The sequence below is a fragment of the Artemia franciscana genome, chromosome 13, assembly GCF_032884065.1.
Source record: "Artemia franciscana chromosome 13, ASM3288406v1, whole genome shotgun sequence".
Taxonomy (NCBI): Eukaryota; Metazoa; Arthropoda; class Branchiopoda; order Anostraca; family Artemiidae; genus Artemia; species Artemia franciscana.
This window is the reverse complement of record NC_088875.1, coordinates 13,927,553-13,941,337: the sequence shown is the minus strand read 5'-3', so window position 1 is coordinate 13,941,337 and position 13,785 is coordinate 13,927,553. Positions and strand designations below refer to the sequence as shown.

The window sequence follows — 13,785 nt, the reverse complement described above, 5'->3', positions numbered from 1 at the left end:
ACATGGGGCCAAAATTAGTGATAAGGAAAAAGTTAAAGAAAGATGGGTGGAACATTTTGAGAATGTGCTAAATCGAGATACAGTTGCAGGAGAAGATATAGATGAAAATGAAAAAGTTTGTGATACCTTGGATGTGAAGGAAGATTTGTTTAGTGAGGAAGAATTAGCGACAGTACTAGAAGGATTAAAAAATAATAAGGCCCCAGGTGCTGATAGTATGATTAATGAGTTCCTTAAATATGGTGGCTCTGAGGTTAGGAATAAGTTACTGAAGATTATGAACATGATTTTTGAAAAAGGGGAAGTACCCAATGATTTTAGGAAAACCTTAATTAAACCACTGTATAAGAAAGGTGACAAGAGTGAATGTCGGAATTATCGAGGCATTAGTCTGGTCTCCGTAGGTAGCAAATTACTGAGTAATATGATACTTTTTAGACTGAGACATGCTGTAGACAAAGTTTTAAGGGAAGAACAATGCGGTTTTAGAAAAGGTAGAGGATATGTCGACCATGTTTTCACTCTTAGGTTAATAATTGAGAAGTCCCTTCGTTGTCAAACACATTTGGTCCTTAGTTTTATCGATTATGAGCAAGCTTTCGATTCTGTTGATAGAACAGCATTAACAAAGATCTTATCGTTATATGGTATACCAGAAAAATACATTAAAGTGATTTGCGCTATGTACGAGAATAATACCGCTGCGGTTAAGGTAGGAAATGAGGTTAGCAACTGGTTTTGTATTAAATCAGGAGTTAAGCAGGGTTGTGTTCTATCCCCCTTTATATGGATCATTTTGATGGACTTCGTCTTAAGGAGCACAGGAAAGGCAATTGGAGACCATGGAATCAAATGGGGAGGAAGAACGCTCCTGGACTTAGATTATGCTGATGATTTAAGCATATTAGATGAAAGTGTGAGCAAAATGAATGAATTTTTAGAGGTTTTACGAGTTCAGGGTGCTAAAATAGGCTTGAAAATTAATGTTAAGAAGACTAAGTCACTAAGGTTAGGAATAAGTGAAGATGAACAGGTGACCTTAGGTAACGAAAAGATTGATCAGGTTGGGAGCTTCAGTTACCTTGGTAGTATTATTAGTAAAGATGGTGGGAGCAGTGAAGATGTTAAAAGTAGAATAGCTAAAGCTCAGGGTGTTTTTTCACAGTTAAAAAAAGTTTGGAAGAATAGAAAGATAAGCCTACAAACCAAGATTAGAATATTGGAAGCTACAGTGATGACAGTGGTCAAATATGGCTCTGAAGCATGGACACTCCGAAAAGCAGATGAAAATTTACTAGATGTTTTCCAGAGAAATTGCCTACGGATTGTTCTGGGTACCCGGCTGACTGACCGTATTTCAAACAGTAGGTTGTACGAAAAGTGTGGTTCAATCCCGCTTTCTGGGGCTATAATGAAAGAAAGGTTGAGATGGCTAGGCCACGTTCTACGGATGAAGGATGACAGATTACCGAAGATTGTCCTTTTTGGCCAACCGTCTGGGGCTACACGGAAAGCAGGTCGTCCTTGTCTGGGTTGGGAGGATGTCATAAATAAGGATTTAAAGGAAATGGGAACTTCCTGGGAGGGTGTAAAGAGGGAGGCTTTAAATAGATTAGGTTGGAGGAGGAGCGTGCGTAGCTGTGTTGGCCTCAGGCGGCTTGGTGCTGCAGTGAGTTATTAGTAGTAGTAGTAGTAGTATGGCTTTTTAACTCAGATTATTCAAACTTATTTTACAAACTTTTTAAGAATAATTCGTTTGGCTCAGAAGGTAAAAACATCTTCTATTTTCAGTTTATCGAAAACAAAGCTTATCTTTTTAGTTCAGTTTAGATGAAAAGTATTTTCTTTTTACTTTATTGAATAGCTAGTTTATAACTGTGTTAAAACAGAACAAAAAAACTTAACAATTTTCAAGCTTACAGGGATTGTTTGTTATTTCTGTTTGTTTTAAGCCTTTAATTCTTCCTTCACGGTGATTTCTATTTGTTTTGAATTTCGCTTCTTTATAAGAAAAAACAAACAAAGAGGAAATAAATTGAAATCAACTCATATAATAAGTTCATACACGGATTGACATTACTTTCTTTTCTGTTTTTTTTTTCTTTTATTATTAATATTATTGATCCGTAGAATGAATCCATTCTAGTCCCATCCATCCTTCATTCCATCCGTCCTCGAAGGTCATTTGGGTTGTTTATCACCTTTAATTTAGAGGCTAGAGTTTACCTGGGAATCAGGATTACGTAAGCAAGGTTCGTTTTCAAGGTTCAGATGGTCATCCCACCGAGGTTGACGGTCGTGTGGACAATGTTGTCCAGGGATTGGAGATCACAGAGCAACTCAGAAATTAGGGCTATATCTTCAGCTAAAGCAAGTCTGTCCATCATTACCCCTTCTACAAGGTCACCAGAAGGGCTATCCTCAACTGAAAAAACTGCAGTTAAAAAGAGACTGAAGAGCTCCAGTCATAACAAGCAACCTTATAGAACACTAGTCAATGTTTCAAAGTTTTTGTTAAGTCCTTCTCCAGTCATGACATGGCTCCTGAACAATGTATACATGTCCCTTATCAGGCTGACTAAATTAGATGGAATTCCAAAGTGAAAAAGAACGGGTCATAGACCTTCTCTAAACACATACTTACACCATATGACACATATTTTCACCTACCAATATGCAAAAAGGTAACATGTATATTGTTTAAAACATAGTTTGATATATTTACCCTAATTCAACTTCCTTAACATGTTTAAGTGCTGTGTCAAGGTTCTCCATACCAGTACGTATTCCATCCATTTGACCTTCCATTGCATTTTTTAGCTGTGCGTCTAATGAAGCTTTTTTGTATGTGACCTTTTTCAGCATCTGTTCCACCTTAAACAAAATATTAAAAAAATAGTCAAAATTAAAACATATTACATGTCCTAATTTCTGAAAGGAATAAGTCATCAGATCTTCTGAAAATCCAACATACTGGGCATCATAACATCACTTTCACTTTATCTATTGTTGATTCTATTTGACATGGCTCCAATATCAATACCATTATTACATCAAAATAGCACAAACTTCCAATATAAATTTCTATTAAGAAATGAACAAGTTTCTTACAGAAACATAATCACTTCAAAAATAATTATTGTGATGACCTTGAAAGGCTAAAAACTGCTTTGATTTTTTTTTTTGCTGTTTTTTTGAAGCTCCAACATTATTTGACTAATTTTCGTAGATATTGAGATCCTTATGATAGTATAAAGCTATTGCAGCAATTAAAAGTATTCAATTCCATTAACCAATTACAAGTTCAATTATACAAAAAATCTTATGAAACAAGACCTTAGAACAAGGAAATTCAAAAAAAAAAAATGAAACATGAATTAACATAACCAAAAACGTGTTCATAGTGGAAGTGAAAACAAAAGTAAAAACAAAGTGGCCTTCAAAAGAGAAGATTTAGAGTATAAGAATGAAGGACAAGCAGAAGAACACACACAAATTACAGAACGAACGCAGAACAGAGATAAAATCATCCCAATATTTAATTCAAATATGTACTGAGTCAAACCAGAATCTAACTAAAATCAATAAAATCAATTCTTTAACAGAAGGAATTATAAAGTTTTGAGAGATCACTGAATCAAGAATCGAATCGTGTGTATCTTATTTCCCTACCTGATTTCTGTCTTTTATGTAATCCCTGGTAATTATGTACAAAGATTCCTTCTGGTCAGAAAATACTAAAACATTATTTTTCATCATTGCAATGATGACCTTGTGACCTACTAACCGATGATAAATTGATGAATCGATGACCTAATAACCAGGAAAACTGTAGGCTACTGCTAACTGCTCTATAGCAAGAAATGAATGAAAACAGTTGGTTCAAACTAAAGGAAAATATTGAAATAATTTTAAGGTAAGACTGTTAATTACATAGTAAGGCTTTGTAAAAAAAAAAACTTTTTGTATAAACAAAATAAATGAAAATTTTGCTTTGTATTTAGGATCTATTACAATCAAAAAAAAAAAGAAAATGCACAAAAATTATACAAAAAAGAAGAAGATAAACATCAGTAGAATCAATACATGAGAATGTAGAGGGGGGAGAGCAAAATACAGAGTTCAAAGTTTTAGGGGGAGGGGGGTAGTTTTACTGTTTGCCTCAGTTTTTCAATAAAATTGAAAAAACAGGCTTCCATAAGAGATCTAACTCAAAATTTAAGGGCAAATGCCCCTACTAGCCCTCAAGTTGATGCCCCTAGTCCACATAATAATACAAGGCAGTATGACTGCTATGTGCAGCTGAATTATCTGAAATATATTCTGTAGAGGCTGAAGATATTTTAAGAGAAGAACAGACCGGTTTTAAAAAAGGTAGAGTAAGCAGGGTTGTTCTATCCCCCTTTATATGGATTATTTTGATGCACTTTGTTTTAAGGAGCACAGGAAAGGTAATGGGAGACCATGGAATCAAATGGGGAGAAAAGGCTCTCCTTGACTTAGATTATGCTTATGACTTAAGCATCCTAAAAGAAAGTGTGAGCCAATAAATTTTTAGAGGTTTTGCAAGTTCAGGGCGCTAAAATAGGTTTGAAAATTAATATTAAAAAGACTAAGTAACTAACGCTAGGAATAATTGAAGATGAAAAGGTGACGTTGGGTAACAGAAAGATTGATCAGGTGGGCAGCTTCACTTACCTTGGTAGTATTTTTAGTAAAGATGGTGAAAGCAGTGAAGATATTAAAAGTAGAATAACAAAGGCTCAGCATGTTTTTTCACAGTAAAAAAAAAGTATGGAAGAACAGGAAGATAAGTCTACAAACCAAAATTCGAAACATTGGAAGAAAGATTAGAATATTGGAAGCAACTGTTATGACACTGGTCAAATATGGCTCTGAACCATGGGCACTCCAGAAAGCAGATGAAGCTTTGCTAGATATTTTCCAGAGAAATTGCCTATGAGTTGTTCTGGGTACCTGGCTGACTGACTGTATTTCAAACAGTAAGCTTTACAAAAATATGGTTCAATTCAATAATCTTTCTAGGGCTATAATGAAAAAAAGGTTGAGATTGGTTTTGTGGATGACACATTGCCAAAGATTGTCCTTTTTGACCAACTGTCTAGGGCTAAATGGAAAGCAGGTCGTCCTTGCCTGGGATGGGAGGATGTCACAAAAAAGATTTAAATGAAATGGGAACTTCCTGGGATGGTGTAAAGAAGGAGGCTCTGGATAGAATGGGATGGAGGAGGGAGCGTGCATAGCTGTGTTGGCCTTAGACAGCTTGGTGCTGTAATGAGTTGTTAGTAGTAGTAGTATATCATATGCAACCTTTTTGGTAGAAGTTTAGCAGGTCCATCGCATGAAGAAAAAAACTGTTCTAACTTCATTATATGCCTAAAAAATGAAGTCAATACATCCTCCCTATGTAAACCACTATCACTACCACTTAACACCAATATCCAGCTTAATACCCATAAACTGAAGCAGTTTTGATGAAATCGCAGGGAATAAATAATTTGAGCTAAATATTTGCACATTAGAAGAGGGGGGGAGATAAGCACAGACAATTTATTGAGTATTACTATATAGTTCAATACTGTTTGGTATTGAACTAACTGTTAAAGCATAAACACAAACTATTGTAACTGAATTATCTTTGCAATTTATAAGGATAACCTATTACGCAACTAAATTTTATGAGAGTTTGGCGAATGTATTTGAATTATTTAGCTAGTTGTTGTGCTGTTTGTTCTGGGGCCCCTCTTATTTGGATTTATGAAGAAGGGGGCCAATGCCCATTCACTTTGAAATGACATTGTGATTGTTTAACAAAGAAGCAAAATTATTTTCTATTAGATGTGTCTACCACCAAGAAGCATTTTGACAAGCCAATGGATGATTTAAAACAATTAATAGTAGATCTTTGAAAGGATAATTCAACTTTAAAGGTAGAAAATGCTGGCTTGAAAGTCACCCTTTGGCTCATTAAAAATCAATGCTTGAATACAGAGTAATACACTAAATGAAAGAACCTGTTTATACATAGAATTCTTAATAAGGATGATGAAAACATTGAAGAGTCAGTTACAGATTTTCTCTCAGGAATGGGAGTGCCAAATTACAAAGATGCCCAGTTTACATCTATTTACCATATTAGAAATAACACCAAGTGCTCCACCTCCTTAAACTCGTGCCCAGCTGCTGACCCTATTATTGTTTCTGCCTTGATCCTAAAACACAAGGAAAGTATCCTACAATATGTTGGTAACCTACAAGGCTCTGGAAAAAGTATCAGCATTGACCTTCCTTCAGAGCTAGCAAAACGTCCGAAGGATATTATGGGTTTGGCTTAAAAGCTACAGAATTCTAAAGTAGCCGCTGAGAAATTACCATGAGCCAAAGTGATGCAGCAGGGCACTAAGCTTTGGTTAGAAACGAAAAAGACTTCAAGTTCTAACTGGGTCAAGTTCATTGATGGTTGTTATAACCCCCTGGCCCTGGTCTTCTCAAAAGACAATGGTGGCTAAAATTCCAATGTGTGATAGACTTTATATTTAAATTATTCTTGCTCCTGATTAGTGAAATGAATTGTTAGAAATTGTGCTGTTTTGTTTGCTATATCTATTTCTATGACTATTATTTTTTACCTCGTGTTTTTCTTTCTTTCCTTCCTTTCATCTCTATCCCACGTTACTTACTCTTTTCTTTAACTTTTTACTTGCATTTGTTTTTTCTGTTTCAAACTTAAAGAAATCAAGTATCTGCCATAGTCTATATATTGCAATTTGATTAGCTTAAGCTCATCTACGTCATGAATGTTCATTCAACTACCACCTGATCTCTGCATCACTGTATTAGTAAGTGATTATGTGTGATTTTGATTGTGCATTAAGAACCAAAATAATAAAATTAAAAATTTAGATGCATATAAAATTAGAAGAGTTGATTTTAATAAAATTAAGAATAACCCAGTAGGGCAAAATCCAAAAAAAAACTATGGAAAAAATTTTGAAAAAATAATTGATAGTGTGTTTTGAAGGAGCTGGGATTTATGGGTTTTGGAGGCTGGTGGGGGGAAATCTTCCCAATTGTGCATCTTAAGGTACAGAGGCTGATTTCTTTATTTGACAATATTGAGCTGCTGTGTAGGGGTTCAAGTCCTGCAGTAATTGGCCTGTGTGAAACATTTTTGAGCAATGAGAATCTGCTGCTTATGGATATTCCTGGATATATATCTATGTTTTTGAACTGAAAGACAGCAAAAAAGGGGGGCTCGGGTTTCACATTTTGAATAATCTACCAGCTATCCAAAGAGATGATTTATTTACAAACAATGAAGAGGTTTTTGAAACTAGTGAAAAGGTGATATTTGGTAAAATATATAAATTTCCAAGTAGATCTATGAATTTTTTTTTTTTTTTATTTTGGAAGAAGTTTTTTGAGATAATCCTAATGGGTGACTTCAACATTGACTTAAGATATGTCATCTAATCAAACTTCCAATCTTTTGTTGCTGATAATTTCATTCAGACTAGTACCTTGCATAAATTTGCTGACATGGATTTCGAATCAATCAGCAACATTAATAGATAACATTTTTTCAACAATGCACAAAATTGCAAAATGAAAAATCCCGCACAGAATGAAGTGGTGGTGTCTGAATTATTGGATCACTTTCCAATTGGAGTCATGTTTCCACTTCCCTGGATTTCTAAATGACAAATAATTTATGATAAACCAGCATTCCAATACACACCAGCCGAGCTTGACCTACTCAACAAAACTCTGAATACTACTTTGTGGGATTTTGTACTATCTGAAGAAATCAATTTAGGATATCATGATACGATATTTGATCAGTTTTATTATAGTGTCAAAAATCTATAACTAGTCAGTCTAAAAGATCAACACCCATAGCCCCATGGACAATAAGTGGAATTCTAACTTCAATGAAAAGAAAGCAAAATCTCTGGAAAGCATATAAGAAAAGACAAAGCAACAGTAAGCTATAGACATTTTAATTATACCAAAATATACGAAAATCCCTGACATGCCAAGCTAAAGTGGCATATTTTACTAGGACACTTGTAGAATCTGGAAATAATATGACAATGCATGGGATATGATAAAAGAAGCTACATAACAATCAACAAAACTGCTAGGTTGCCCCAAATCTCTGAAAATAGATGATAAGTTGCTTATATATGAAGACCAAGTTTGACATCAGCTGATGAAACTTTTTTGCTGAGGTGTGGTAAAACAGCAGAGAGTTTTCCGTCCTTCTTCTAGAGTTTAGTCTTGGAAACAGTTTCTTGGTCCACCATGCTCTAAATCAATGGTTCTCAAGCCAGTCACAGAGCAGGAATTAGCAAAATAATTATATTACTCAAGAATTCTTCAGCCAGTTTTAACAAAATTCCTGCTAAGTCATTAAGTTCATTCTTTCATTAATTATAAAGCCACTGCATCATTTGATTAATAAGTCATTCCAAATAGGAGTTTTCCCTCAGCAACTGAAGCTGGCACAAGTGATATCTCTTTTTAAAGGAGGTGTCTGTGAGGATTCAGGGAATTACAGGCCAATCTTTCTCCTATCCATCTTTTCCAAAATATTTGAAAAACCAATGCTGAAGTGACTAATGAGTTATCTTGATGCTAAACAGGTTTTCAATAAGCATCAATTTGGATGTCATGCAAAACATTCAACAAAACATATGTGCAATGGGTTTCTTCAGTTCATACTAAAGTCATTGGATTCTGGTCTCATACCAGCAGCCATTTTCCTTGACGTGAAGAAAGCTTTTGACAGTCTGATGCAAAAGATCCTTATTGAAAAGCTTTCTTGTCATGGAATTTGTGGGGAGCAGCTGTCATGGTTTTCTTCATAGCTCACTAGGTGTTCCATAACTGCTGAAGCTTCAGATGAAAAAGTTCCACTTACTTATAGAGAGCCCCAAGGCTCAATTCTTGGGCTTTTACTATTCCTTATTTGCATTAATGACCCAACACCAAATCTCTGCTATGGATTATATCATAAATATGACTACCAAATTATACAACTAGCTGCATCCAATAAACATGAAGGACTAATTGCATTTGATGATGACAATACATTAGGTGCATTAGCTACAGATGAAGGATCCCTTATACCAAAGTTACAAATGACAACTGAGAAAGTTTATCATTGGTTTGGTAGTAATTGTTTAGCTATGAATGTAAAAAAGTCTCAACCACTTACTTTTCTTGTATAAGTAACAGCTGTCCAATAGTAATGGAGCTTTTTACTTCAAGAGGTCCTATATGCTGACCACCTGACCCATATGTGCAATTCCTAGGACTTCTTCTGGTCTAAAATCTAACATTCAGAGCATAACAGAGCATAACAAGCAGCATATCCAGATGATAAGAGTCTAAGTTTCAAGAGGACTGGAGATCATAAGAAAACTCAAACAAACTTTCCCTGTTCCTATGCTCTGTCTCTTATACTTCTCTCTTATTTATCTTTATCTATATTACTGCTTATCTGCTGGGATAACTACTTTTCCATCTCTACTTTCCCCCATTGGTAATCTCCAACTGAAAGCAGCAAAAGTCCTCCAGTCCACCACTTATACTCCTTTCCAGCTCTTAAAGCTGAAAGATATCTATACACTTTTGCTGTGTTCAATGGCATTCATTTATTTCCATGGAGATCTCCCAGAATGTTTTTCTGGCACTTTTCCAACAAGTGAGTGAAGTCAACCCATAGACAGTTCAAAATCGAGAGGATATACAAGTTGCTTCTGCCCACTCAGAGCATTCAGCCTTTGGTTTTGCTGTTGTTGTGGGACATCCCTGGAACTCTATTCTTGTTGGGGGTTGGAATTCTTATACCCTGGTCCTTTGAAAAAAAAAAACTACCAAAACAGATTTCTGCTGGAGAAGAATAGATGATTGAATTATTTTCTAAATACTGTGGTTTTATACTGGATTTTTATTGGTTATTTTAGTATTAGTTCTTTATGTAGATGATAAAGTATGATTTGTTGTTGGTGTTAGGCCATGTGGAGATTGGTTGTCTTCATATCAGCATTTGTATGAGCAGCAATTTATTTATTTTTGTCTAGGCCTAGTTCAGTAACCTGCAAATGATTAATATGTAGTTTTTAATTTTTTTTTTCCAGTTAACAGGCCTTAGGGCCCTTTGAAATCTTTTTTGTATTGAAGAGTTTTTTATATTTATTGAATAAAGTAATTTGAACTAGACTACATTTTTAAGGCATATTCTAAATTAAGACTAGCTTTTGTTTATCATTCCTTATTTGGAGTGGACCTGCTAAACTGACACCATTTTGCTTTTCTTTGTACAGCATTCCCATGTTTTGCTGTTGTTTCTGTTTTCCTTTACTTGTCTTTCTATGTCCTAAGCTAGTTTTCCCTTTTATGTTCTTGTTACTGAAAAGACTTTGACTTGTCATACCAAATTATTCACATTTCTACTAGGTTAAAATACTCAATAGTTGGAAACCTAATCACCATTCAAAATCATATTACTGTAAAATCTTAATTATACAACCTAGAAATTTGATTGTTTCCCCACAGAACTTGAACAAATTTTCTTAACCATTATTTAACTAGCTTGAAGATTTTAGCCATAACCATTGCTGAGTATTTTAACAGTACTGATAGTCAACATACATTTAAAGCTTGAGCCTGACCTGAAGAATATACTGAAAGCTTTGACAGAGGATGTTAAAATTACAACAAAGTATCTAAATCATAAACAAACTAAATCTTGGACATATTTAATTGAAGACAAATGTTACCTTAAACTGCATTGTCCAGCAAATAAGCAAATAATAGTTTTGCAAATACTACACATTTTAGTCAGCAAAGTTTTAATGCAGTGAATGTTGACAGTCTGTCTATTGAAGAAAGCACAGACAATTCCTTCTTCAGTGATGAGTCACATACTAATTCCAGTTGGACTATTACAGACACTACTACCTATCAGTCACACAACATTGCCAGTGCTAACATAATTGGTGGATTAGAACTAATTTGCTGTGGGACAGAATAATTGTAAGCACAATGGCCAAAGAAATTGTGAAAACAATTATTTTATTTAAAAAGTATGAATTTAAATAGATTAAATTATGAAACTCTGATTAACAGAAAGTTTTTTGCATATTAAAGCGCAGCCTAGGAATTTCACTGTTTTTGCATAAGGCCTAAAGGATTTGTCAGGCCTTATGAGGAGTAGCACCAGGACACAATTGTGATGATAGTGACTATTATATTTGAAAAGTGTTGACTATAGAATCAAATGACACTCCTGCTAATATTTAGCTGTTAGGCTACTGTGTTGCCTTCACAAGTATAATCCTGATACATAGGCTAATTGCTATATCCTTGATTGAAATAGTAGTTGGTTAAGGAAGCAAAACCAAAGATCAATATATACAGGCTTCCATAACTGACAGAATGACAAGGTTAAAATACTTAGGAACTCTATCCTTTTTTATACTCTTTCTATAAATATAAATAAATTCCCTTACAAATGTACCCCCTCCTCCTGAAGATTCTCTACTTATTGTAATAATATATTTCTCTATTATATTGGTGCAATCATATATCATAGGCTATCTTCTATAATGTGTTAAAGGTATTTATTTGGTTTAAAAAAAAAACAAAGGAGAAAACAAAATAAAAAAGAAGAAGAAAAGAACTGTTTAGGCTACCTACTTTAGCAACTGAGATAAATAAGCACTTGAACAAGATATGGAAGGATCTAAATCCATGCAAAATTATCATTAATAGCTGTTTTATATTTATAAGTAAAAGCACCTCAAATCTAATGAAATATTCCCAAGTGACCACCTCTCATCAGCATTCCTTAGATGAAAGCACACCACCCTATATGGGTTTCAGCACATTAAATTCCTTACCCAGCAAAGTGGTGCATCTACCATAAGCCATTGTAGTAAGTGCTGCTTGTAAAATAAAATAGGCTAAGCTGCTTTATTGGTTTCTGGGACCAATTATAAATGAAAATGAAATACAACTTTATTTTTGATTGAGTGGATATTTCATTAAAATAACATTTGAGATGATTAGGCCTATAAAAAGTAGCCCAGCCTATACACCTTGGAAGGAAAAATGATAATTTGCTTAATAAAGCATGATGCATTTTAACAGAATGCATTCATTGTTTTGTTGATAAGGACAAGAGGGAAACTTGGTTATCCTTCGTTCACAATTCAGCGCGTAATTTAAGATTGAGATTATGTAATTCAGATGAATCCAGGTATGTACAGAGTAATTAATCTCGGGGATGGTGGGGGAGATTTTAAAATGCGAATCTAAAGAGTTACGCAGAAATTGATTCAGAAAATCTAAAAAAAACTGTCAATTTTCCACACCTGAAGACACCCCCCTCTCCCCGTTTCATTGTTTTGTTTTTCTTAGGGCTACACGTGGGACTTTCAAGAGAGGGTGCATTTGTGAGTGAACTGATAAGTAGCCTATGTTTAGAGAGAACTCTGAAGGAGAAATCCAGCAGCGTCTTAAGCTTGACATTATGCCATTTATGGCATCTTGTCCATTTTGATCACATGAAACTATTTGCAAAAATTTAGTTTACTCTCTTAGAGCTACAGATAACTTAATCTTTAATTTTTTGGTGGCAAAGCCTGGAATACCTTTGGTATTTGGTCACTTCTTTGAAAACCTTCTAATATAGGCTTAGGAACTACCAAACAATTGTTATGATTTGTTTCAGTTAGTTTGTTGGGTTTAAAGGCCCCCAAATGACCTGGGCTCACTTCCATTTCAAAAACCAATGTCCAATCTATTTGAATTTCAGTATATATATTTATGACGTTGTCAAAAAAGGATCTTCTTTTGCCGAGCGAAGGCAAAAGTAACTCAAGCTTTTGAGTGGTAAGATTAGTCAATGACTTCACAAAAAGAAATAGAAGGTTTGATACGCGGGCTGGTAAAACTTCCAAAAATAAATAATCTCTATGAGTAAACTATATTTTGAGCCCAAATAAAGACTGAAAACAATCCATATTGACCAAAGTTAAAAAATGTGCTACTAAAAAAGTATTTAGTGAAAAATAACCAGTTGTTGCCGATTCAGGAATGGTAATTATTATTTTCATTAGTGTTAATAGTTAAATGTTATTTTTAAAACAAGTAATTTGAAAAAGAGTCTGAAACCCTTAGCAATGACGTCAGTGTTTTTGTTGTAACGTTGTTTCCGAAGGGTTATAGTGTGTTTTTTTTTTTAATCCCTAAGAACTTGTTTTCTAAATAATATTTTTACCAGTAAGACTAATGAAGACAGTTATCACTATTTTTTATCAGCTACATATTAAAATTTTTCTCACTGGACATATTTTTCTGTCATACTGATAAAACAGCTTGCATTAGACAATTTTGGGGGGTTTCCAGCTTTTGTTTAAATTCCTTGAAAATTTGTTTTCAAAATAATAATTTTCACTATTGAAACTAAATGAAAATAATAATCACTATTCCTGCATCAGCTAGAAATAACAATTTTTCTCGCTAGACAGCTTTTTCACAATCGCGCTTTTAAAATTTGGACAATATGGGCAGTTATGAGCTGTTTAACCAATTTATGGGCTTAAAACGCGAGCAGGAGCAATAATTGTATTTGGAAAGAGCATAAAAAAGCGCATGAAGTCATATATTCGCTTTCATTTTAGTTAAATCATTCGAAAATTAAATTTCCTCCTTTTTGAGTTAATTTTTGTACGTATGTGTTACGTATGTGTA

At 34.2% G+C, this 13,785-nt stretch overlaps 1 protein-coding gene across 1 annotated transcript in view; it reads right to left on the bottom strand.

Moving 5' to 3' along the window:
- Nucleotides 1–12,858, bottom strand: part of LOC136034557 (exocyst complex component 3-like) — a 64,275-nt gene extending 51,417 nt beyond the window's left edge. The window contains exons 1-2 of the mRNA XM_065715797.1: nt 12,684–12,858; nt 2,726–2,874 (exon numbers count right to left, since the gene is read on the bottom strand). Of these exons, the coding sequence (XP_065571869.1) occupies nt 2,726–2,874; nt 12,684–12,812 (278 nt within the window). The 5' untranslated portion in view covers nt 12,813–12,858. The remainder of the gene's footprint in view (nt 1–2,725; nt 2,875–12,683) is intronic.
- Between the last annotated feature and the right edge of the window lie 927 nt (nt 12,859–13,785).